This window comes from Prionailurus bengalensis, chromosome E1, assembly GCF_016509475.1.
Source record: "Prionailurus bengalensis isolate Pbe53 chromosome E1, Fcat_Pben_1.1_paternal_pri, whole genome shotgun sequence".
NCBI lineage: Eukaryota > Metazoa > Chordata > Mammalia > Carnivora > Felidae > Prionailurus > Prionailurus bengalensis.
In genome coordinates, this window is record NC_057347.1 from 36,849,092 (window position 1) to 36,875,471 (window position 26,380).

General features: G+C 47.9%; 2 protein-coding genes across 3 annotated transcripts in view; one reads left to right on the forward strand and one right to left on the reverse strand.

The window, feature by feature from the left end:
* SKAP1 (src kinase associated phosphoprotein 1) overlaps nt 1–6,318 on the forward strand; it is a 279,257-nt gene extending 272,939 nt beyond the window's left edge. The window contains exons 12-13 of the mRNA XM_043584176.1: nt 3,749–3,857; nt 6,206–6,318. Of these exons, the coding sequence (XP_043440111.1) occupies nt 3,749–3,850 (102 nt within the window). The 3' untranslated portion in view covers nt 3,851–3,857; nt 6,206–6,318. The remainder of the gene's footprint in view (nt 1–3,748; nt 3,858–6,205) is intronic.
* Nucleotides 6,319–16,599: 10,281 nt separating this feature from the next.
* On the reverse strand, nt 16,600–26,338 carry SNX11 (sorting nexin 11). 2 transcript variants are annotated; one of them, XM_043584179.1, is made up of 8 exons: nt 26,228–26,323; nt 23,872–23,931; nt 22,838–22,892; nt 22,314–22,400; nt 21,908–22,008; nt 19,697–19,792; nt 19,257–19,469; nt 16,600–18,137 (listed from the first exon to the last, which is right to left on the reverse strand). In XM_043584179.1, the coding sequence occupies exons 3-8, from the start codon at nt 22,877–22,879 to the stop codon at nt 17,864–17,866; spliced, it is 813 nt and encodes a 270-aa protein (XP_043440114.1). In that variant the 5' UTR covers nt 22,880–22,892; nt 23,872–23,931; nt 26,228–26,323; the 3' UTR covers nt 16,600–17,863. The 2 variants fall into 2 exon arrangements, with proteins under 2 accessions (XP_043440114.1, XP_043440113.1); XM_043584178.1 differs by lacking the exon at nt 23,872–23,931 and having other exon boundaries at nt 26,228–26,338.
* Nucleotides 26,339–26,380: the final 42 nt, after the last annotated feature.

Genomic DNA, 26,380 nt, shown 5'->3' on the forward strand with positions numbered 1-26,380 from the left:
GTTCTTCTTAGGATCAACTCAGTCTCACTTGTTATGGCATTTGAGACTCTCCTCATGGTGTTTAGGGAGCCATTTGGGGAAAGTGTCTCCAAAGGCAGTTGCTCTCTTCCTGCCACAACCAGTCTAGTCACCAGGGGAATATCTTGGAGTTAGTTGTAACTAAATCTGCTCAACTGAAAGAATAAGTCCCAATGCTCCCCTCATTTCTTCATAACCTCACTGAACAAGTATTTTTTGGCCCCATTCTGTGCCGGGTACCATGCTGAGTGCGGGGAGTGCAACAGCAAACAAAACCAACAAGGTCCCAGCTCTCACAGAACTTTCCAGCTAGTGACTGGCTCTGAGACAAAGGCAGACTGATACAAGGCAGAGTGATGAACTCATTTGCGGGGAAGCACAGGGCACAGTACGGTGGACCACAGAGCTGGGGCCCCCACACAGAGAGTTTCAAAGAGAGGCTTCTAGAGAGTCTAGAGCAACCCAGGAATTGAGATCTGAAGGCTGCTTAGGAGGGAGCCCCATGACAGGGAGGAGGGCAGGAGAGGCTAAACAGACAGAGGACAGGCTCCAAGATAAGAGAGCCTGTGGCCCATGGGAATAGTGAGACAAAGTCTGTTTTACTAAGGGTCCACTGGATTTAGGGGGTGTACGGCAATGCTGAGCAGTCGATGGGACCAGGTCACGCACGGCCTCGTCCACCTTGTCAAGACGTTGACCAAAGGCATTGGGAAGCCACTTAAAGGCTTCAGCAGAGCACTGATATTATCAATGTGCATTAAAATGAGTCTGGCTGCAGAATGAAGACAAGATTGGAGGGGCAAGAACGGAGATACAGAAACCAGTGTGGGGGGGTTGTTTCGGTAGTCCTCATGAAAGATGACAGTGACATGACTAGGGTATCGGCAACGGGAATGGAGAGAAGTGCATGGATTCCAGTAATGCTTTGAAAAGAATCTGCAGAACTCAAGGACTGACTGGAAGAGGGGGGTGAAATTGGAAATGACTCTTGGTTTTCTGGCTTAATTAACTGAGTGCATGGTGCTACCACTCACTGAGATAGAGGACACAGGAAGTAAAGATAGTTTGGGGGTGGGAATGGAGATAGAAGCAGGATGAGGGGTTACATTTAGGATATGTTGAGTTTGAGCAGCTTAATAGATATGCAGTTGGGTATTAGGATCCAACACTTAGATCTGGGCTGGAGTGATTGTTGTGAGTCATTTACGTGGCAGCTAAAGCATGGACGTATATAAGGTTGCTCAGGGAAAGTGCAGTTAAGTCAGGAGAGGGCCAGGACAGAACCCTGGAAACAACCATATTAAAAGGAGGGGTAGAGAAAGATGAGCTTGCAAAGGAGAACGAGAAGAAGCAACCAGAGGTAAGAGGGAAGCCAGGAGAGTGTAATTATCATAGAAACTAAGAGAAGAAAATGCCTCAAGAAGGGTCCATGGTGCCAGGACTGCTGAAAGATCAAGTAAGTTAAGGAATGAGAAGTACCATCCAGTCTGAGCAATTAAGGACGTTGTAGGCGACCACGGACAAAATGTGCAAGTGGAGTGATAGAGGCAGAAGCCTGAGAAGAGTGGCTTGGAGATGGAATAGAAAGCAAGAACTTGGGGTAGAAAGGGAAGTAAACCCTTTCAGTAAGTTTGACCGTGAATTAGCAGTTGGCATAGGCTAGTGGAAATGGGAAGTTGATGGGGCACCTGGGTGGCTCAGTCGGTTAGGCGTCCGACTTCGGCTCAGGTCATGATCTCGCAGTTTGTGGGTTTGAGCCCCGTGTGGGGCTCTGTGCTGACAACTCAGAACCTGGAGCCTGCTTCGGATTCTGTGTTTCCCCCACTCTATTTCTTCCCCCTCCCCTGCTCACACTCTGTGTCTCTATCTCAAAAATAAATAAATGTTTAAAAAAAAAAAGAAAAAAAGAAATGGGAAGGGGACATGCGGTGGGAACTATTTAATAAGTGTTTTCAGGGGGGCCTGGGTGGCTCAGTCGATTGGGCCTCTGACTCTTGATTTCGGCTTGGGTCATGATCTCATGGTTTGTGAGTTCGGGCCCCACGCTGTCTGTGCTGACAGCGTGGAGCTTGCTTGGAATTCTCTGTCTCCCTCTCTCTCCGCCCCTCCTTCTGCCTCTCTCGCTCTGACTCTCTCTCTCTCTCTCTCTCCAAAATAAATAAATGAATATTTTTTAAAAAGATAAAGAAAACTCAGCTTTTAAAAATATTAAAAAATAAGTGTTTTCAACGACAAAAGAAACTTGAACACATTTTGTGCTGATGGAAGGAGCCATTTACAATAGAGGCCGAGGTCGGACTCCACAGAATCTCATCTCTGAGAAATAAAGAAAGTGGAAGAGTTACAACGGCACGTAGCGAGGGATAGTCTTAAACCCAAGCACACGTGGGGAGAGAGTCTTTAAACCAGAGGAGGGATACGTCCTCCACTTTAATAGTAAAGAGGGATGGTTGTCAGTACAGGTTAGTTCCTCTTTGGTGGCTGAAAGTTGACACATCTGACAGGTTCTCTTTCCTTTTTGAAGGTGGAAAAAAGGTCATCCGCTGAAAAGGAGGGGGGAGGCAGAGGTGGAGGTGGGGAGATACTCTATCAAAAAAGCAACAGAAAGATGCCCAGTTATCCTGGAATTTTATTGTGTCACCAACCTGGTTTTCTTTCTTTCTTTTCGTTTCTTTTCCTAGTAGAATTCAACAGCCAAGGGTGCAAAAAGCAGACAGGTAGCTTCATGGTACCCCAAAGCCAGCTGAGCCAGAATGCAAGATATTGCCTATAGATTCCTAAATTTTACTTCCATCAAAAGAAAGAAAATATTTTCTGGTGCTTTCAGAAGTACTCCCATAATGTTTAACACCCACTGTGCTTTTGGAGAAGCTCTTCTGTATTCAAGATGCTCCACTCCCAGCCCTGTGACTGCCCCTTCTCTTAAACCCTTTCATTCCCTCTTTTATTTGCCCCTCTCTGGAGCCCTTATGTCCTGCCTGTCATTACTGAGGTACCTATCAACCTCCCACCTCTTCCTGGAGAAGAATCTAATGTTTAGAGCACCTACTATGTATCAGACGATTATACTCCCACAACAAGAGGGGAGAGATATTATCCCTGCTCTTACAGAAGAGGAAGCGTAAGCTAGGAGAACATAAGGTCACATGGCTACAAAATGACCAAGTGGGGATTAGATCCCAGTCTGTCTGACTCCAAAGCCCATTACTCTATATGCTATAAGCTCCTGGGGAGCAAGCAACGCTCTGATCCATCATTACATACCTCATGGGAACTCAAACAGCACTTTGCACATGGAAGATGCGTGGTAAATATTATTGATTTGAACTGTGACCTGATTCCCTGAATATCTTTAGTGCTCTGGCATTTCGGACGTGCCCGACTTTCTCAGAAGAAGCCAATCCACTCTGCTTCGTAAAAGACATGCTCTTTACAATGCAATGGCATTTCCTATATGAGGTTTACATTGTTAACAGGAAGATAACAAAATGAAGGGTTTGCTTTCTTTCTCTAGATGATTTTTTTAAATTTAATAATCCCATCAGAGGATAATCCCTGATGGGATAATAATCCCATCATGGACCCAAGAAGGGTCCATGGTGCCAGTACAAGTCAGACTGATAGTGTCGACAAAGAAATCACGCAACATTGTGTCCCATGCAATCACTATAAAAGATGAACAGAAACGTGACCAAATTCCAGCTGAAACCATCCTCTTTTCCTGTTTCAGGAGTATAACATGTATGGCTGGTGGGTAGGAGAACTGAACAGCCTCATTGGGATTGTTCCAAAGGAGTATCTCACCACTGCCTTTGAGATGGAAGAAAGATGAAGCCCAGGTATCAGAACTATTGCCAAGGAGTCTGTTGGCCGTGCCGTCATTTCTCTGGGAAGAATAAGAATTGCCAGTGAAGTGGCTTTTCTTCATGATTTCATTGACATAGAAATTTTATTTTTCTCTTCTGCAAAAATCTGGAGGTTAATGATCCAAGGTATCAGGTCCCAGATATCTTCTTTTTTTGCTCCTCTTGTGTGTGGCCAGCATTCTAAAGCTTACCTCACGGCCCAAGACGAATGCCGCAGCTCCAGCTATCATGTCTGTACCCTGCCCAGCAGGAAAGATAAAATGAAAGAAGGGCACAACCGCTTGTTTTAAGGACATTTCACAGATGCCGCACACACCCCTGCTTGCATTCCATTGGCCAGAAGTTGGAGAGATAAGACTTATTCGAGGTAGAACCTGTGTCCAGCTTAAAAGTGAAGTGGGGAGAGGATTTGTTAATAAATTAAAAGGGGAGAATGCATATTGGGGAACAACTAGGCATTTCTGCCACAAGACTGGGTCTGGGTTTCTTTACCCCCTGTTCCCAAATCCAGAGCACCATTTCCCCCAAATGCCCACGTATTACAATATGACTGGCCAAGACTAGGACTCCAGTATGAGGATTCCCATGAAACATAATCAAATTCACTTTTAGGTAATAAAGAACATGGCTTGTGTTTTATGAGCAAGAACCACATCATATTTAAAACAGTGGAGTGAGTGCTTGCTTTGGGCGGGGTAGCAGTAGGAGTTGCTTTGGAACCGCGTGGCTTTTGTTTAGACTTAGGATGGCCCTGGAGGGTACCCACGCTAGCATGGTGTCGCGAGCTCCATCTTCCGGCCTAAAATGGGAGCTTGTGTGACAGTGACACACAAACTGTCCTTAGAACCTTCCAGACCAGGGCCACTCTAGTGTGCAGCAGCGGTTGCATGGATTCATTTAGGGAGATACATAAGTACAGATCTTACTCTGCGATGCCCTTGTACAACCGTAAAGCACCAGCTCAGGCCTGTCACTCAAGGTTTGACTGTATGACTTTCCTGCTGAGGACTTCATTTCCTGGCCACGAATGCAGAAGAGTTGGGCTTTTGCTGTCAAATCTAAACAGATTCACTCTACTTTGCTTTGTCATTTATTTAATGACACTGTCGTTTATCTCCTCATTCTCTCTGACTCAACAATTCTACATCTAGAAGTTAATCCTATAGCTACATTTTCACATGCACAAAAGGATATACACATGAGGCACCTGGCTGGCCCAGTCGGTTCAGCATGTGACTCTTGATCTTGGGGTTGTGAGTTCAAGCCTCACATCAGGTGTAGAGATTACTTAAAAATAAAATCTTAAAATACACACACACACACACACACACACACACACACACGTGGTCTGTAATAGCAAGCCACCAGAAATGCCCTAAATGTCTGGGGGAGACCTAGCCAAGTAACTGTAGCACATTCATAGAATTAAATACTATGCAACAGTAAAAAAGAAATGGAAGCTCTCTACACTAATGTTGGTAAGGGGGTAAAAAAAAAAAAGCAGCAAAGTAGGGTAGACTAATTTGTTCCATTTGTGTAAAAAGGGAGTCTCCAGGGGCATCTGGCTGGCTCAGTAGGTACAGCACGCGACTCTTGATCTCAGGGTCATGAGTTTGAGCCCCACGTTGGGTGTGGAGAATACTTTTTATTTATTTTTAATTGTTTTTAATGTTACTGATTTTTTTGAGAGAGACAGAGAGACAGAGCGTGAGCGGGGAAGGGGAAGACAGAGAGACACAGAATCAGAAGCAGGCTCCAGGCTCTGAGCTGTCAGCACACAGCCAGACGCAGGGCTCAAACCCACAAACTGGGAGATCGTGACCTGAGCCAAAGTCAGATGCTTAACCGACTGAGCCACCTGGACACCCCTAGAGATTTTTTAAAAGGGGGCAGGGGGAGGGGCACCTGGGTGGCTCAGTTGGTTGAGCGTCTGGCTTCAGCTCAGGTCACAATCTTACGGCTTGTGGGTTTGAGCCCCGCACATCGGGCTCTGTGCTGCCAGCTCAGAGCCTGGATCCTGCTTCAGATTCTGTCTCCCTCTCTCTCTCTGCCCTTCCCCCGCTCAAGATCTGTCTCTGTCTCTGTCAAAAATAAATAAACATTAAAAAAAAAATTTTTAAAGGGGGGGCAGGGGTAGTCTCCAATTGCCTCTATGTGTAGAAGATATCTCTGGAAGGACAGAGACAATAACACTGGTTGCCTCCAAAGACAGAGAAAGTGCATGACTGTGGGTAGGAGGGAGACACTTTTTACTCTGTGCCCTTTTATACCCTCTTTATTTTGCATCATAAAAGCAAATTTCTATATTTTTCCTCCTTTAGGACACATATCCTTGTCTCTGCCCTGCCTTTTTGAAGAGACTGCTCATCAGGAGTTCCTATCCGCCCCCCCCCAGCCACCCCACCAACACCATGGACTCTTCTCTTGACTGAACGGACCCAAGCTTCTGACACCTTGCAGTCACTGCAAACTGCCAGCAAGATGAGTGGGAAGAGGCGGAGTCGGCAGATCTGTTGCTAACCTTGCCTTGTACTTTCTCCCACCTTCATTTTGTTTTCACCCCACCTCCGAACGTGTCCCCACATCCACACCTGCCCTCTCCACAGGCTTGTCACAGAGAAGGTGAGAGAAAAGGAAACCTTTGGAGGAGGAAGTTGCTAGTTGTTTCAGCTGATTTGAAAAGCATAAATAAACTTCCTATTTGGTTCCTTGCAGTGTGTGACAGTGTCAGATTTCTTTTTGCAGTGGTATCCAAAGTGCTGGTTCCAGGCATTCTTGCCACCTCCAAACAAAGGACAAAAGGATAGCCTGAGAGAAAACAAAAACTCAGGCAGAGAAGGAGACTTGCAGTTATCTTGCTGGGCAGAATCCCCTCTGGAACCCAGGCCTGCCTGCTGTCTGGTTGGCTTCTCAGACTTCTTCTGGCTGCATACTTGGTTATTTTTCCTTACGTGCTGACTCTGAAATGAGACAGGGCTAAAAGCAAGTCCTTGGAGTCAGCACGTTGGAGAGTTCCTTTTCGGACCCCGGTGAGCAACCACAGTGCGTCTTGCACCTCAAGTCCCAGATAAGGGCCAAAGAAGTGCTTTGAGGAGGTCTTATGTGTGCACAGCCCCGTTCTTGTCCCTGTTGTCTGTACCTAGCGCTCAGGTTATCTGTGTCTTGAAGAGGCAGCAAAGCAAAGTGGTTGAGAACATGAGAATAAACCCCAGTTCCCCATTTACTACATATGTTCTCTCAAGCAAGTTACTTGACATTTTATGCCTTAATTTCTCCACCTTAGAATCTAGTGGGGACTCTGTTTCAGTGGGCCATTAGGAAAATTAAAGAGGCAACATGTGTAACATACTTGGAACAACGCCTGGCATGTAGTAACTGCTCAATAAGGCTTAGCTATCATTAATGGCCAGACTCACTGTGCAAGAAATTTTGGAAAATGTACAACTGAGCAGCTCTCGAAATTTTACCTCTGAAACTGCCTATTCAGAGCAGTCCTGGAATGGCAATAGCCCTCCTCACCTCTGCAACAACCGTATTCTAACCCTGCAGTAAGACATCCATTTCACATCACCAAGAGAGGGAAACTGGAGAGCTGTCAATGCATCCCAAGTTTCTCAGAACATTTTATGACAGCCATTCATTTCCAGATTGCCTGACCCGGGAGTTTAAAAAAAAAAAAAAAGAAGCAGCTTTTTGTGTATGAGAAGATAAAGAGGTAAGAAAAGGGGACAATGGGGTATGCCAGAAAAAACAAAAAAGAGGGAGATAAAAGGCAATACAGAACTGTTGATAATGTGCCCTCCGATTTACACAGGGCGCTAAAGGAGACTGAACCACTAGGTGGCAGCAGATGAGCAGATGAACCAAAAACAACCAATTGCCTCCCGTTTCAGGAAGCTTTGCACCAATCCCAACCTACAGGTAAGCACAATGGGCATTGTTCTGAAGTGTTTACCGGAGGAGGCAAATAGAAACCCCTCTATGCCCCCAGAGTGTTCCCTCCCTTAAAGAACCCCCAGGGACCCAACGCTAGAAGGCTGGTGGCTAAGAGGAGAGAGCACCATTGTGCCACCGCTGTGTGAATGAGACACCAGAAAAGGGAAAACCAGAAGAAGAAGAGCAGGTTTCTGGGGCAGGGTCAGAAGAGGGATGAAAAAGGAGAAAGGTCAAGGTAACTTCACTCTCTGCACAGTTCAGCAACCTCTCGGTATCATGGTCACTGGCTTCCAGCATTTAAAACAAAATCCCCCTTAGTGCAATAGTTTCTTCTATGCCTGGAGGCCGGAGGAAATAACCACATGCCATACTGTGCAGGTCTTTGGCACCCCCATCAACTGCAAGAACAAAACTCTCAGACCTCTGATCCTTCTAGCTGTAAAACTCAGCAGAAAGAGAAATTAGATTGGCCCTCAAAGATATGAACAAATGGACTAATCAGGAATTTGGTCCATAGCCATCTGGCGATCTCTGACATGGTTACAGGAAAAGACAGAGGAAGTCGGATGGGTTGATAAGACTATCTACAGGCTGAAGAACATTCTCTTTTAGGAGAAAGTTCTAAAGGAGACCTTTTGGAAGCAGTAGATTCCTACAGTCTGTCTGAAGCTAAGCCACACCTACCAAAACTGCTCCCACTCAATTTGACAGCCACTATTTTAACCAACAGCCTCAGAAAGCAACTGGCTAATCAGATTACCACTTCTCTGACTCCGCTAACCAAAGCCCCACCTTACTAACTGGATAACTGGGGTATTAGACCGCATATCTAACCACATTATATGTAGGATGGCTTCTTGATGGCCACTGATTGCTCTGGCCCAGGAAATAGGAGAGGGAGGCTTTTTCCCTTTCCTGATTTTATGTAAAGGAAGGAAAAGAAGAACAGAAAGATCCTTAATTTAAAAAAAAATTTTTTTTAATGTTTTTATTTATTTTTGAGACAGAGAGAGACAGAGCATGAGCAGGGGAAGGGCAGAGAGAGGGAGACACAGAATCTGAAGAAGGCTCCAGGCTCTGAGCTGTCAGCATAGAGCCCGACGCGGAGCTTGAACCACGAACTGTAAGATCATGACCCGAGCCACCCAGGCGCCCCAAGATCCTGAATTTAAGAAGCAAATGTATGGGGCGCCTGGGTGGCGCAGTCGGTTAAGCGTCCGACTTCAGCCAGGTCACGATCTCGCGGTCCGTGAGTTCGAGCCCCGCGTCGGGCTCTGGGCTGATGGCTCAGAGCCTGGAGCCTGTTTCCGATTCTGTGTCTCCCTCTCTCTCTCTCTGCCCCTCCCCCGTTCATGCTCTGTCTCTCTCTGTCCCAAAAATAAATAAACGTTGAAAAAAAAAATTAAAAAAAAAAAAAAGAAGCAAATGTATATTTGCCTTTTACAGGTAAATAAGTAATAACTTACCGAGAACGCCTAACATCCGAGAACAACTAACTTAGTGACATCCACTGGATAATCTGACCCGGGGCTGCTACCATTTGGCCCGCATTGTCCAAGCTGATATCTGAGAATCCTAAATGCTCTGAAAGCAGCCTTTCAGCTACATTTCACTAAAAGTACTTTCTCCTAGTGTGTTTTCTCTGTCATCCATATAGCAAAATAGCACAGACACTGTTTTGCACCAGCTCAATGTTAAATTTTCTCATACAGTTGTCTCTCTTAGAAAATCTGTATTTAACTCAAAACCCACTGCACCTGTTCCTCTGGCAAATAAAAAATGGGAAAGAGGGGCGCCTGGGTGGCGCAGTCGGTTAAGCGTCCGACTTCAGCCAGGTCACGATCTCGCGGTCCGTGAGTTCGAGCCCTGCGTCAGGCTCTGGGCTGATGGCTCAGAGCCTGGAGCCTGTTTCCGAATCTGTGTCTCCCTCTCTCTCTGCCCCTCCCCCGTTCATGCTCTGTCTCTCTCTGTCCCAAAAATAAATAAATGTTGAAAAAAAAAATTTTTTAAAAATGGGAAAGAGAAGGGAATTCCTCCTGCTGCTCATTTCCTAAATTCAGACAGTCTGATTCCGTTTAAAGTGACAGCAAGGGCAAAAGTTGGACCTGACGAGACGCGCCCCCTCCCATGGGAGACAGATACTTGATCTCAACATAGCCTGTGAGGAACTGCCTAGATTTCAAGTTAGCGTTCACTTCTTTTTTTAGCTTGCTCAGTTGCACCGCCTCATTTGCCATCAGTCTCTGCAAGTGGCAAAGCTGAGGATCTGAAAGGTGTTGACTTGGACAAAAATCACACAGAATCTGCCCGGGAAAGAGCAAATACAATGAACAACCCCGGAAATTTTCAGTCTGCTGCTCTGCTTGTTGAATCACCCGAGCTGGGCTGCAGTTAGACACCTCCAGCGACACATTTTCAAATTCTACTTTTGGTGCCAGTCACTTGCATCACAATGAAGCAGTGGTTCCGTGCAAAGAGCAAGATCACGCATGTACAGGGGGGAAGGGGTGAGGGTACATTCCTGCCTTTAAAAACCAGTCTGAGAAAGATGGAGTTGAAGAGAAGAAAGAAAGAAAAAAAAAAAAAAAGAAAGAAACCAAAGTATGTTTTGTTTTGTTTTGATATAAGAACAAAACTCTCAGATGGCAAGTTCAGAGGTGCTTTAATCTTTGGCCAAAGAGAAGCCCTCCCCACAGGTCTCCCCACCAGGAGTGGCTCTGGAAGGATAAATCTTACATGGCATTGATTTGCTAATTCCTGGAGCACCAGCAAAATCTGTGGAGCTGATTTAGAAAAAGCAGCCGTCTACACAGAGGATTATCCCTGCGACACAGCCCAGTGACTCAGACTCATTTTCTAGTTTGTGGATTACCTTGCTCCTTCCCCTTCCCTCCCGCCCAGCCATTTCATTTCCCTCTAGAATTTAGAGATTAGTTAGGGAGTTTGAAACTTAGCAACTCAAAAGAGATTTTTCTTCTTCAAGGGCTTTGAAGTGTTCTCCCTATTTCCCTATCAAAAACTAACTGTTCAGAAAACAGGTTGTTTTGGTGGGAGGTTTTTGTTGTTATTAGTGTGAATCGATGACCGTTCTTTTGCAACTCTATAGGATTCAATTAGCAATACATTTTCAGATGTAGCCCACTTCGTACAAAAATCTTTTATAAATGTAATGCCTCCCCCCCCCAAAAAAACTATCGTATGAGAGGAAACTGAACTAGAATTAACAAGGTGACCATATAACTTATTTCCCAGACATTGTTTGGAGACAAAAGGGGGAGTTATTGATAATTGATCATTGTGGCCAAGACCACAGGTATAAACCAGGATGAGAGGTCCCCCTAAAAATCAGGCAAGATGGGGCATCCAGTCACTTGGGGAGTGAGTGGACGGTAGACAGATTATCTGGCTCTCCGGATACGACACTTGGGAAATTCCTTCTAATGAAGTCCTCCCCTGCCAGCCCAGTTCCTAGACAAACTCTGCCAACTAGGCTTCTTTTCCTGATGCCTAGGCTGTTCCGAGAGGCCCGCTATCTCTGGCATCAGGCTGCTCGTGGGGCCGGCCGGCTGTTGGCCGCTGTGTGTGTTCAGTTCCGTCACGGGTCCCCATCGCGGCCAGCCACCCCTCCACCTGGCAAGGCGCCACGGAGGGAAGCACGTCTGTAGCCCTGGGCAACAGTGCGCTGCTCCCTTGCCTCCTGTGATGGGAGCGAGTTCCAAGAGGCTTCTAGTGCTGGTCCTCAAAGAGGGCATCTGGCTCTACTGTAGACGCTCTTAACCTGATGGTGAGCAGCTGGCCCTCTTTTATCCCCTCATCAGATCAGAGAACAGAAAACAGGCTACAGACACTTCCCTCTTACCTGCGGTCAGACACTCCTTACTCTGCCTTGAACCTCCCACCCCCCTCCCCCCAGGCTGCACAAGCACACCACCGCCCGTACCGGATGCCTCCCATGGGTCGGCACCGTGCCGGGCCTGTCACTGACATACCCCACCTCTGGGAAAGCACCTGGCATCTGGAGATTTTAGATCATTTCTTCGACGTCGCTAGGGCAGTGCGGGGGCGGGGCAGAACTTGGAGCTTTACTACTTCTTCTGTTAGTGGGGAATTCCTAACCTGGCACTATTGGCACTTGGGGGCAGGTGATTTCATGTTGTTGGGGACGCTGTAGGATGTTCAGCAGCATCCCTGTTCTCCACCTACTAGACGCTGGTAGTACTCCTCCCCACTCACCCCCTCTCCCCCGGTCTGCCACCCAAAACTGTCTCCAGACAGCGCCAAATGTTCCCTGGGAACAAAATCCCCCGTGGTTGAAAACCATGGTCTTGGGACATTGGTGTGCGTAGGGCCAAGCACAGAGAAACCGTCCTGCCTTCTAGAAGTGTGTGCTTTAGCCACTGGATTATAGTGATAGAAGCTTACTGCTAGGTTGGGAAGACCTAGGGTAAAAATGCCATGAATTCCTCAGGGTCTGAGAACCAGCAGGCCAACCCCGATGCTCCATGGAGATCTGCTTGCCTGCACTGCTGCAGATTCCACTACAAAAATGTTTGCAAAAGTGGGGGTATAGCTCAGGGGGAGAGCATTTGACTGCAAAAATGTTTGCAAATGAAAGGGCCTGTAATTGCTGATTTAGAGAGCTGCGTGCCAGTGTCTCACATCTTGAGCTCTGCGGTTGTGATCCTTGTTTCCCTTTCCTGTGGCAGAAATCTACACAAGGGGAGCCCTGATCAGAACTCTTGATCAGGACTGAGCGAGATGCCGTGTACGACCTCAGAGCAAGAAACCAAGTGCACTGAAACACGGCACGAGGGCAGGTGCGGCCCATGGGGGGTGCTGGTTTCCTATGCTTTGTACTGGGTAGGCCTGGGCGGTCCTCAGGCAGAAGTGGCAAGTGTCAGGGCACCTGTCATCTCCCTGCTGCAATTACCCTTCCTGGTCTTTCACGTTAGTTTTTAAGGGAAGTTTTCTCATGCAAAATAACTCCTAGGAGCTCTGTCAAGAACTAAAAATAAATAAATAAGTAAAACACAACCACAACCTACTGCTCTCTCCGGAGGCCAAGACAGGATGAGGGGTCTACTGCCTTTGTTGTTTTTGCCCGCACGGGCCAGACAGCAAGGCCATCGCTGGCCCTGGTGCCAGCCAGAGCCCTGTCAATGCTGCCTCCCCTGGGCTCCGAATCCAAGGCACCTGGAAGGGTTATTAGCAGGATTGGAACTCATCCCTCTGCTGGGACTGGATCATAATTACAGTAATTTTCTAACAGAGCTGGGCAGTAGGACTGTTTAATCAGCATTCGACTCCCTTGTGCTCCCAGCCCTCATCACTCAAGGAGAGGAGTGGGATGGCTCTTAAAGAGACAGTGCCCGCCTTTCAGCACTTTGAACAGATGTGCCCTAATTGGTAGAATATATCTAAGTCTCGTAGCTTATAGCAGGCAACCTGCATTGCCTCCAACAAACTGCCCTGGGCTCTCACTATTCTGGGCCTTCTGCTCAAGGGACTTGGGTCAGGCTGCCGGTGGGGCTGGCCTCCCCTACCAGCTTAGCCACCAGGGGAAGTCCATACACAGGGCTAGAGCACTTACGGAAGGATCTAAACTAGCTGGCCCCTTGGAAACGGATGGTCTGAAGGAAAAGGTGCTTGACGGAAGGAGGGACGCAAGAGCCATAGATTAAGAAATTTCGGCAGGGGGTTTCCCATAATCCAAAGATTACAGAAGCATCTCATGTTCCTGCACTTCTGGGAGAGAAAAAAAAAAAAAACCTTAAAAGACTTTCAGGTAGTCTCTTAATTCTCACATTCTGGCTTTCCCAGGTCTCTCTACTTACTACTCCTGCCCCTTTTACTGCTGTGTAAATGCTCCCTTTTCTCTTCCTTTGCTGGTGGAAGTGGACCAGGTCTCCCCTGAATGGAAGGGAGTAAAATTATTCACTTTGCTCATTGAATCAGGAGCATTCTGTCTTCTAAAAAGTGTGGCTCTTGTTATCCTTTGGAGCATAAACTGTCCGTGTTTATTTGATGTTGAGACGTGAGGTTCCAGCTACCACTCCAAATCTAGCCATTTCTAAAGTGGAACTGGTTTTTCCCAAGAAGTTATTTCTCTAATAACATGCTAGCAGTGGCCCCTACTGCCCTGTTGGTAAGCCAAATGCATACGTGGTCTTTGTAGTGGTTCCTCAGCGTTGTGCACAGAAGAGAGCTAGGGCAGGGCGTAAATGAGAAGAGGTGAGTGGGGGGCTCCCAAAGTGGGGTGGGCACACCCTCAGGAAAGAAGGTAGAGTGGGGTGAGGAGAATAGGAAAGGGGGGGGACACTCATCCACAATTCAAGGACAGGTTACTTTGAGCCAGGTGACATGCCCTTTACAGAGCTGAGTCCTGCTGGCAGAGGGCTGCCCAGGAAGGTTGCTTGGGATCAGTGCCCAGGCGTGACCGAGGAAGTCACCGTCCCACGCAGTGCTGGTTATCTGCTTGGCTTCAGCTTCGTCTCAGCTGGCTGCTCACACAGAAATCTGCAGATGCCACCCCAGTCCCTGACTGAATGCTCCTGCGGCCTCCGTGAGGCAGGCCAGGCACTGGTCTATTTCCATTTCTCCCTTCGACCCCATTTCACATCTTCCTGGCTCACTGTCCTCCCCACCCCTAAGGTGTTGCAAATATAAACAAATTCACAAGCATGCAGTTAACTTAATGTCTGATCAGACTGTTAGAGTCACGATCACCTCCCAAACTAAGCTACCAGAGAGGTGTCTAGGACTTGGTGGTGTGGATCTAAGGCCTCCACAGTCAGAAAGCTGAGGACTGCAGAGGGGCTCTGACTTCTGAGACAACTCCAAAAAGCTGTGCAAGTGGACTTGGACATTTTTTTTTTTTTTTACCTTGAGTAGCAGTGGGTTTATTTTAGTTTAAAAATAAATGGGGGGGGGAGAGGGAGGGACAAACAAACACCCGGTCTTTCAGAGCTTGGAAAGTAACTCTCACATGAATATGCTCTCCCACCACCTAAACATGTTTTTTAGCGGGGGGGGGGGGGGGCTGGCTGGCTCAATCAGTAGAGCACGTGACTCTCAATTTTAGGGTTGTGAGTTTGAGCCCCATGTCAGGGGTAGAGTTTACTTTTAAAATAAATAAATTTTAACTAAGTAACTAAATAATAAATAAAAAACATGCTTTAAAAAAAAATTGTTCTTTTTAAAGTAGGCTCTATACCCAACGTGAGGCTTGAACTCATGACCCCGAGGACAAGAGTCACATGCTCTTCTGATTGAGCCAGACAGCCACCCCATAAAACCACAGTTTAGTTTCCTTAGCTAGAAAATGAGTATAGTACTTGCCCTGCCTTCCTCACTGGACACTGAGGTCAAGTCAGAGGATGCAAAGGAGACTTGTTTTCATACAAGAAAACCTACCTCCCCCCGCTACACACACACACACACACACACCCTTCCATCCACCAAACAAGATGAAAGCCATGAGCATGAGCACACTTATCCCGGGTAACAGGAGAGACCAGACTTGGGCCACAGAAGCAGCAGTCAGAAAAAAGGTGACTACATCAGGCACAGAGCCCAGCTCAAATCTAAGTTCAAACGCAAAATACTTGAGTTCCACAAAAGCTGAGCTGAGTACAGCTGGGCCAGCCCCTCTCCCCAGGGGCTCCCCAGTCTTCCCTACTGAGCTCACCAGCCCTGGTAGCCGGCCCTTAGCACACGCAGGGACGGAGCAAAACGTGACAGGCCAATGGCACTGCCTGCATGGAGAGGAAATTTTGGTTTTGCTGTTTTCCTGGCAACTCCAGGCCCGCATCAGAAAATCTCTTCCCCTCCCGTCTTAGGACCTCTCCTCCCATGGCATACACTCAACTGTGCACAAGACGGTGCTGGGATGGCGCCTGGCCTTGGATTAACTGAGCTGCTGTTGTACGCACTGCTGGTAATGGATCATTAAAAAAGCCGGGAGTCAGAAAAATCGCATCCGTGTCTTTGAACGGCTCCTGCTGTCCCAGCAGCCTACCCTGCTGGCAGAACTAGCTGCTGAGCACCAACTCCAGGAAGAAAAGGAGCGAACAGAAGAAGGCCAACCCAGCTTGCTGTTTTTTGGCTGAGTAGGGAATTGACACAGACCACCTCCGGCTCCTGTCTGGAAGTTTCGAGATCAGAGAGCTTCAGGCACAGCTGGGTTCACAGCTGCACCATTTGGAGCATTGGACTCATTAATATTCATGAGTCATCCCCACCAATCGGCAGAGCGGATGCCATTAGCTTAGCATCTGTCGGGTTTTTGTGAGGGTTGCGTATGGAGTTTTTTTTCCCCTTTTAAATGAACTTCTTTTGACATTTTGGATTTGCCTCTGTAGGTTTTCTAGCCTCGCCTTGCTCCGCTGCATCATATAAAGGAGAGACCCAGGGGAGGCGGGCAGGAAAGAGGGATGGGTCCCAGCCAGGGCTCTGCATCTGCCTGTTGACAAACTTTATTTCTCTTTCAGCACCTGGCACCTCAGACAGGCTGCGAGGACGGAAGCAGCAGCAGGTAAATTATCCCTAACAAGGTTCATGCCCACAAGTGCGAGAAAAGCCGGATCCTGGCTCTCCAGAAGACGACCCTTCCTCCAGCGGTGGACTAGCGCGGCACACACAGTGCCGGAGAGCTGCGGCCCCCGGCTCTGAACCGTTATTTCCACGCTGATAAATTCATGATTTATGAAAGCAACTACTGCCAGCCCTCCCTCCCTCCTCCTCTGCTACAGCTTGTTAGACACGAATGGCAACAACCGTCTTAAATACTTGGAATTTTATTTCAGGCCAAAGCCCCTCAACTCTGAACTAAATGCCATGACAGTCCCACAGCACAGGCTGGTGTTAAAGGAGCCCACAGACAGGGCGGGGTGGCCAGAGGAGGGGGGGGGGGTGGGCGAGAGGAGAACCGCACACCCACACCCACACCCACACCTAAGCGCCACGCAATGCACACCGCCAGCGGCACTGGGCTCCTAGCCGCTCGGCTCTCCACGGAGAGGAATTATGGCAGCAGGAGGGCAGAATGCCTCATTGTGTGAAGGCGTGTCGTTCCTCACCTCCATCCCCAGAGCCCTCTCTCCAGGCACAGACAAAGCCCTTGCGCCCCATTGGACTGAACATACGGCCTCCCTGCAACACAGCAACACAGCAGAGGGACACGGTGGTAGCTGAAGCCCCGGGGGCAGGAGGCTATTACTCAGGGAGAAGAGAAGGATTCAAAAAAGAAAGGAGCCCACGCTAACCGTGCAGAAAACACAGTCACATCTCTGCTTTGTAACCGGAAAAGACAGCGACAGCGCAGGACCCAGGACAGCCTTTTCTAAAACAAAACCCCGAGCTGTTGCCTTTCCTCGGGCTGTGACCGACCGCTTCTCTTCCGCAGATGGCCATGAGCTCAGGCCCCACGCGGTGAGACTGAGGTCTCAGGATATGCGGGAAACCCCGGCGACAGAGGAGTCACAGCACTGTTCCGTTCCGTGGGATTAGTGAAGGAAGGCAAGCGAGGGGGTGGGAGAATCAACATTCACCCCCTCGTCCACCAAAGGAGGCAGGCAAGAGGCCAGCCTCCCAGAAACAAAGTGCTCCAAGGGCCGCAGCAAAAACACAGCCCCCGGGAATACAACTACGCAAGTGTTTCTGTTGGGTCAGTATTCAACAGGACAGCTTAAAATCTGCCACTTGCAGGTCCCCAAAACCAGTCACCTGAGGCAATGCTCTCGGGTCCATTAACGAACATCTAAAGAAACTCAGCTCCCAGGGGAGTAAATATACCACCCCCCGCCCAGTGTTTCCGTGCAAAACCAACAGCCCGCGGGCCTTACGCCTACCTTACAACTGTACAGTGTTTAATCCTGCGGAGGAAGCCTGAGGAGCTATTGCGACCCGCCTCTGTGTAACCAACCTGAGCAGAGGCAACCGTAAGACACTAAGTGGCCCAACCGCCCACACCTACCCTGTGCCCGATCCCACCCCAGCAAGTCCCCTTGCCGCCTCGGAGCAGAACCCAGGGCTCAGACCAGAGCTCATTTCTCCACAACCGTTTCTAACTGCCCAGGGTCCAAAGGCACAGCATGGTCCCCTGCCATGGCCCTCCTCACTGGCTGAGGAGCAGACGTCCCCTCATCGGGTCTTGTAAAATCACAGCATGATGGCGAGGGGGAGGGTGGCAGAGGGGGGCTTTCCAAGGAAGGAGCTTCAGAGTCAACAACGGGAGCCCACACCTCGAAATGGTCCTTTTCTTCCCTGGGAGGTGGTGAGGGAGAGCTCCTCCTGCCCGATCGTGGAAGAAAGCAGCAACTGGGAAAGGACGGGACGGGAAAAAGAAGGGCATGAGCAGAGAAACAAAAATCAATAGATAAGCACAAGTGAACAAACAAACAAACGGTGGGCCGGCCAAACAAATGGAGTATTATTTGGCCATAAAAAGGAATTAAACACTGAAACCCCCTACAATACGGATGCACCTTGAAAATGCGGAGTCGAAGAAGCCAAGCACAAAAGACCACACCTCGTATGACTCTGCTTGTGTGAGATGTTCAGAACAGGCAAATCCACAGATGCAGAAAGTAAACTAGTGCTCATCAGGGGTTAGGAGTTTGGGAAAATGGGGAGTCACTGCTAATGGGTCCAAGGTTTCTTTGGGGATGATAAAAATTGGGGTTCTAAAATGGACTATGGTGACTGACGGTTGCACAACTTTGTGAACAAATTAAAAACTACATTAACTGTAACATTAAAAGGATGACTTTTAAAATATGTAAATTATAACTCAATAAAGTCACTTTTTTTTATAAGATTTTATTTTTAAGTAATCTCTAAACCCAATGTGAGGCTTGATCTCACAAACTCAAGATCGAGAGTCACGCGCTCCACTGACTGAGCCAGCCAGGTGCCCCAAAATTGTTACTTGAACAGGGCGGGAGTTGAGGGGGGGTGGTGCCTGGGTGACTCAGTCAGTTGAGTGTCTAAATTCAGCTCAGGTCATGATCTCGCAGCTCAGGAGTTCGAGCCCCACATCGGGCTCGCTGCTGTCGGCTCAGAGCCCACTTCGGATCCTCTGTCCTCCCTCTCTCTCTGCCCCTCCCCTGCTCATGCTCTCTCTCTCTCAAAAATAAAATAACCATTTAAAAAATTAATTAATTAATTACATAAAATGGCGGGGAGAGAATAAAGAACAGAATGAGAAAGTCTTCTTTTCCCCAAGTTTCAATAGGAGAGCCTGCTACCCAGGGACGAGGTAGCCCAGATGCTCAGACCCTAGCGCACAAGATGAGAAAACCATGCACAAGGGGAAGGAGGCCTCTTCTGAAAGGCTACCAATGCTGTGACAGGACCTTCTCTATCCAACGGACACCTCACTGGCCCAGGCTACAGTAGTCCTAGCCCTCGGTGCCTCAGAAATGAGAGCTCCAGTACCTCTTAGGCTGGTCTCCTTTAGCCAGGTGAGAAGAACCCCGCCTCTCCTCCTGGACCCAGCCACAGTTTGACATAGCGTAGTGAAGAATGGCGTCAGAAACCGTCATGGGGCTTCGGCCCTGGACACAGGCTTCGATCTCAGGCACCGAGAGCTGGCTTTGCAGGAAGAGGTGTAACTGGCTGTCTGACAGGAGGACCACACTCTGCAGGACCCTGGGGAAAACACAGGACGTACAACACAGCATCACCCTGAGCAGCTGCCCTCCCCAGCCCCACTTGCTGAAGAGCTTCCGGCTTGAGGGAGCACTGAAGGTATGGGGGTGCGAGACAGGCATCTACCATAAATGTGCCTGTCTATTCAAAGGGACCATCCTGCCTGGCCCCCTCCCCCTCCCCGCCCACCCACACGAGGCAGGTGCTAGCCCACCACGCCCACTCACTTTTCCAGGAAGTGCTGCAGACCTTGCCGGCGCTTCTCAATGAACTCATCTGAGCTGCCAAAGAAGGTTGACTTCCCAGGAAGTTCAGGTACAGGGCTGTGGGGTCACATAATGTTGAACACCCAAGATGAGTGTGACATTAAAGACAGTCATTCCACCCCCTGAGCAAGGAAACCCCCTAAAAAGAGGCACAAATCAATACACATAGCTTTTAATAAGGTGGGGAGGGGGGCAAGGCTAATACCGACTGCGGGACATCCATGTGTCAGGCACCATCAGAGAAGTTAAGTAAATTTCCCGATGTCACACAGCTAGTAACCAGCAGAGTTGGTATTTGAATCACATCTATGACTTCAAAACTTCATTGCTGCTATACTACATTGTTTACAAAACCCACTCCCACCATCAGCTTTTAGGTTTTTTTTGTTTGTTTGTTTTTTAAGTGCATTATTTATTGTGAGAGAGGGGCAGAGAGAGAATCCCAAGCAGGCTCTGCACTGGAAGCATGGAGCCCGACACAGGGCTCGAACCCAAGAACCAAGAGATCATGACCTAAGCCAAAACCAAGAGCCACTTAACCAACTGAGCCATCCAGGCGCCCCTGTCAGCTCTTATTTTAAAAAGGAAAAAACTTGGGGTGCCAGGGTGGCTCAGTCAGTTAAGTGTCCAACATTGACTCAGGTCATGATCTCATGGTTCGTGAGTTCAAGGCCCACATCAGACTCTCTGCTATCAACACAAGAGCCTGCTTCAGATCCTTGTCCCCCTTTTGTCTCTGCCCTTCTCTCACTCTCTCTCTCTCAAAAATAATAAATTTTTAAAAATAAATTAAATAAATATATAGATAGATAGATAGATAGATAGATAGATAGATAGATAAGAAGAAGAAACCTGGACGCGGAGATGTGGAGCCTGCTGGGTCCCTGCATGTAAATTAAGACCTACCTCCTCCAACCCAAGCAGGTCACATGCTTAGAATTTTCTAAAAGTAGTTGAGTTGTAGCAAGCCATCCACAAATTCTTTAAACCTCCCTAGCTTCTATTATGAACATATTTTTAAAAAAACCAACAGGCCAGGGGCCCCTGGGTGGCTTAGTAGGGTAAGCATCCAATTTCGGCTCAGGTCAAGATCTCACAGCTCATGAGTTCGAGTTCCGCATCCAGCTCTGTGCTGACAGCTCGGAGCCTGGAGCCTGCTTCGGATTCTGTGTCTCCCTCTCTCTGCCCTGTCCCCAACTCATACGCACGTGTGCATGTGTACACTCTTGCTCTCTCTAAAATAAATAGACTTAAAAAAAAAAAAAAAAAACAGGCCAGGCAATAGGATGCAGGATCCGTCAGAGGAAATCCCAACTGGCAACGAGGACCTGACCCATGACAGCGGCTTCATCAGTCCCACATGTTAACTAACCGGCTCAGGCACCCACAGGCCACCTGTCCCCAGAGCATTCTGTTCTAAACTGTCTCCAGTTTTAGGACTTATTTGGGATGGTATAAGTGAGGAGTGAACAATACTACTTTCCCTAAGGCTCTCAATCTGTTATGTCTCTCAGAAAATTTCTCTGCACAAAAAAGAAAAAAAAAATTAAGATTTTTTACAGGTCAAATGGACAGGAACACCACTGGTCACGTTAAGTCCAGGTGCTAACAGGTTTCTGATAACCAGTGACACGCACACATAAAATGCTAGCAGTACACTTGTTTAGCCCTGGATGAATATGCATATAAAAAAAGAAAACTATTTTTGATATTTGTATGACTTTGTTAGGTCAAAATACTAGAAATAAGAACTCTGTCTTTACTTTTTCCACTGACTTGAAAACATAATTTAAGAACACATTTCTCGGGGCGCCTGGGTGGCGCAGTCGGTTAAGCGTCCGACTTCAGCCAGGTCACGATCTCGCGGTCCGTGAGTTCGAGCCCCGCGTCGGGCTCTGGGCTGATGGCTCGGAGCCTGGAGCCTGTTTCCGATTCTGTGTCTCCCTCTCTCTCTCTGCCCCTCCCCCATTCATGCTCTGTCTCTCTCTGTCCCAAAAATAAATAAAAAAACGTTGGAAAAAAAAAATTTAAAAAAAAAAAAAAAAAAAGAACACATTTCTCAATTTCCTAAGTGCCTGACACGTTGCCAGGTTTGTTTGTTTTTTATTGTAAACTCTGGTTCTCACATAAGCACCAGTCTCAGATCCAAGAAAGAAGCAGAAGTAAACTCACACTAAACCAGCATTTCTCTGTAGCTGCTTTCTCAGCCACACGAACTCACGGTAGCGGCGACGCACACAGGACGTCTTGGCGGTAAAGGCCTTGCTGTTGGTCTACAGGAGGAAGTACGTGAAAAAGAAAAAAAAACAGGTAGAAAAAGACCAAGTTTACATGAACTCCCCATGGTCCCTCTGACGGAGGATCCAAGCCATCAGGCCTGATCAAGGGCTCTGACCAGAGCAAGGTGCCACCAGGCAGCTAGAAAGCAACTCTCACCCATTATCTCAAGTTCATGCCCCTCCTCCCTCCTTTTCTTCTGTCTCCGGACAGTCAAAATACCCACAAAAAGGTTCTGCCTCAGCACTAGCCCTCAGTGCTAGAGAGTGTTGATCCCAATGCAAAAGTGTGATGCACTTACGTGGAGAAATATCTTATAATCCACATAAGAATTCCAGGAGCCCTCATTCTGCACGCGGGGGTCCTGAACACGCACAGTGATCACCTCCTGGAGGTAAGAAAGGCTCCTTCAGCTTCGGCTCAGCCACACAGTAAGGCAACTTTGACAACACAGGTGGCCAGATTTTTCCAATCAGCACCAACTTTCATTCATTTATTCATTCAATTCAACAAGGATTTAATGACCACCCGCTATGTGTCAGACTCGGCTCTAAGGCACTGGGGGCAGAACGTGAACAAGAGACAAAAATCCTTGCCCTCGTGAATGTGACATTCAACCATATTCCAACGAATGGAAAAGGTCAAAATGGAGTCTCATTTCCCTGTATGGCTTTACTATGGATTTCCTTCTCCTGCCTTTATTTTGAGCTCATCAGCACCCCCGAGGTATTACTGTCAGTACAATACCACGGAGCAATGATTTGCATCTTTTCCCAAATCCCACCAAACTTTTACCCACCTGTTTCCTGGAGACCACACGCTTACCTCCTGCTCTTGGTTTTCCAACATCCTACAGCAAAAGCCCATTGGAAGAAAACATCTGATAAGGGACAGAAGACAGGGCAACAATCACGGTTAGTATGCCTCTGTTCTTATCACTCTTCACCAAGGCAAAACCCTGAAAATTCTTAATTGAACCCCTGGGAAAACCCAGGCAACTTTTTTCGTTCTCGTGTAAAACTCAAGAGGAAGCAAAAAAATCCCCCCCCCCCCGTCCCCCCACCGTAGCTCAGTGCCAAGCTAAAAACCCAGATGATTTGACTCCCTGTGCAGACCACTGCCAGAACCCTTAACTAGGCCACCTCCAGCCAAAGCAGGTTTGGGTCTGTGCACCTCCAGCAGCCAGAACAGGCAAGTTCAGCTGTAAAACCTCTGCTTGAGGATTGCAGGTGACAGTAATGTCTCACCGGCACACACTACACACCCTAGCAAGTGAGCCTAACACTGCCCCCTCCTGGCGGTTTACAGGCAACCACGCCCCACAAACACCAAGGCTTTTAAAAGTCTCTCTTTGTCTTGCTAACCCTACAGTCGCCTACCCAGAGGTAAATCATAGAGCTGGAGAGCTCCGGGAGCACCTGAGTGGGTTGCCCAGTGGCAACCTTCCTTTATCTAATCTGTTCTCCGGAACCCAAGCCAATGGCTCCCAATCATTTCCTCTCTCGACATGCTATCCGGTTTGTACCTCTGCCCAAGCACCCCACAGCTGCACACAGGTCGGCTCGGGATGTTTTCCACTCCTTTGTAAAGATTCATTAAAGCCTAAGCCCCTGATTTCCCCCAGTGTGGCAGTTTACATGTGCAGCGACATCGCCCACTCCGACAAGGGGACCATGAAGCCTACAGCACAGGGTTACTCGAGTCCAAAGGGGCCCATGATGTCACCTTCTGTTAAAATACAGCACTAATCTTGTTACTCCTAGAACCACTCCAACAGCATCCACCCTGGCTGCCGCCTCCACCCCCTTCTCCTCTCTTAAGAGCAGAACAATAAGGTTTAATTTCCCTTTCCAATTTACCTTGAAATGAAAACTGACTTCAGCCAATATGTACTGCCAACAAATGATCCAGGCTGGCTCCTGGGAAAACAAGACTATCTCTAAGCTCTCCCTCTCCTCCCCACCCCCCATGCCCATTCACACACCCACTCATTTTTACAGTCCTACAATTAATTTGAAACACATTCTCTTATTAGTTCTGCCTTACCATTAGAAGAGTGTGTAATGAGTTTCTTTGAATTTTATGTTTTGCTAACACAAGGCTAACGTTTCAAGAGAAGGGGAGCTCATTTACACCACGAAATTAGCAGAGCAAACAACTTTCCCAATTCTTTCCAGAATACCAAAAGATCTCTCCACCCTAGCCACTGCACACAGAGACAAAACTGCGTGGTATGTGACAGGATTGGGCTACACTGTTGAGCAAACCAGAGTTTTTGCAACTGTAATACCCTCTTCGTATTCTTGCCGACAATCTGATTTTTCCATCTGATGAAATCACTGTCACAAAGGGGTCCTGAACTGAAAGGAAATTCCAATTCCGTAACGCCCAAAGTATACCATCTCTGATACAAGCAGTCATATGCCTGTGACCGAAAAGAACAGACCGACTAGCTGTGAACAGCTAACTACCTCAGATTTTTAAAAAAATAATAAAATTTTCTCTTCTCTTTTCAGCCATTTGGTAAACTGTCAGCACAGAAGCAGAGGGTTCAACATTCTGAAGTGTCTTTTTCACAAAAGTAACGATGGGAAAGATGAGGACAAGGAAATCAGTCATCCATACACTCAGTGGGGCTCAACACATCTCCTGTGCCTTGAAAGGTTTGCCAAATTCAGGACCGTAATTTAGTAACGAAATGGTCATCGTTCTGAGGCTCAAGTAGAGTTTGTATAGGGCCCTCCACCACCTCCAAGTGCAAGTCCCTCTCCTTTCCTTTGGGGCTAAAACCACTTAGAAACAAATAGCTATAAACTCACTTAAAAAAAAAATCCCAGCACCCCCCAATAGGCTGTATACTTAAATCTAACTTTAAAGGGCACCAACAAAGTTTCAATTGTAACTTGCCCTTAAAAACGCTAGACACTGGAACAAATACAAAAACCCAGACTCCAAATAATAATTTCTAGTAACTACTATTCTCCATCAGCTTCCTCCGCATAGATGCCACTCCTCACAAGGAAATGCTCAGTTCTGCCTGTGAAGGGGAAGGAGGAAGTTCTTTAACTTTGGCTCGTGATCTGGGAGATGGATCCAGGTCATCTAAATAAGGGTAAGTCAGCGATCCTCTCAGCTACAGCTACGGATGCATCCCACTCGGCACTAACTGCATTTCCTGGGTCCTTTCAATCACATCCAAAGCTTCCTTTTCTTTCTCCATCTGTACCAGCACCAATATCTCCGGGAAGAATCCAGTTGTTTGCTTTATACAAAGCAGATTCCTTGTAAAGCTCTCCAGTGTCCTAACAATTCAAGGTAGTAATTCAAGGCTTTCCCACCATTTTCACCCCCATTTAAACTACTTCAAAAGGAGGTTAAAAACACCTTAATCAAGTAGGTTAAGCATCTGACTCCTGATTTCAGTTCAGGTCATGCTCTCACAATTCCCGAGATCCAGCCAGGCGTCAGGCTCTGCGCTGATAGCGCGGACCCCGCTTAAGATTCTCTCTCTTTCTCTCTCTCTCTCTCTCTCTCTCTCTCCCACTCTCTCTCAAAATAAATGAAAAAACATTTATTTTACATCAGGTGATAAAAGTATATTGAGCCACCAATACTCCTATCCCTTCTTACTCATTCTTGAGCCCTTGGTGCCAGATGGCAACTCAAAAAGCTCTCCTGCCTAAACACCCACACGTGGTAGAGAATGCTCCCTTTTCTGACCAAGTTCTGTGTATTCCCAACCAAGCAGCTCCACTCCATCCTTCTGTCCATTTGTAATTTGCCACTCCTTACACATGGAAGGTAAATCACAAAAGCGACCACACTCTAGCAAGAACCGCCTCCATCCCCGTAAAATACTTGTCACTACTCCTACCCCTAGCCATTTGGGTAATTGTCCCCAAACTCTTTTAACTCTGACCACTCCCTCTCCATTCTTAACGAACTAGGAGCAAAAGGGCCCCATGACCCTTCTTCTCCTTTGGCGATTCAGCTTGGGGAGTGGAAAGGAAAGATGCTTTCTACTTTGAAAACAAATGGAAAAGCCGGGATTCCTTCCTTGGGTCCGGAGCAAGCACCCGCCTTCATCCCGGGACGTGAGACAGCCTCTTCCCTAAAACGTCAAGCGAGAACCCCACCCCCAAGCGCCAGCCTGGACGCTCAAGCCTCACTGGAGAGCAGCGATCTGTCCCCGCGATCCCGCCCACGACCCCTCACCTGAGAGCAGCTCCCACTCCCCACAGCGACACCGCCAGCGCCGCACCATAGAGCCAGCCTCGGCTTCTCCTTCCGGGTAAGTGGCCGGTGCCCCGGTGCACGACGGGAGAAGGCTCCCGGCCACGCCAATCGCGGGTGCCCAGGACGCCCCGC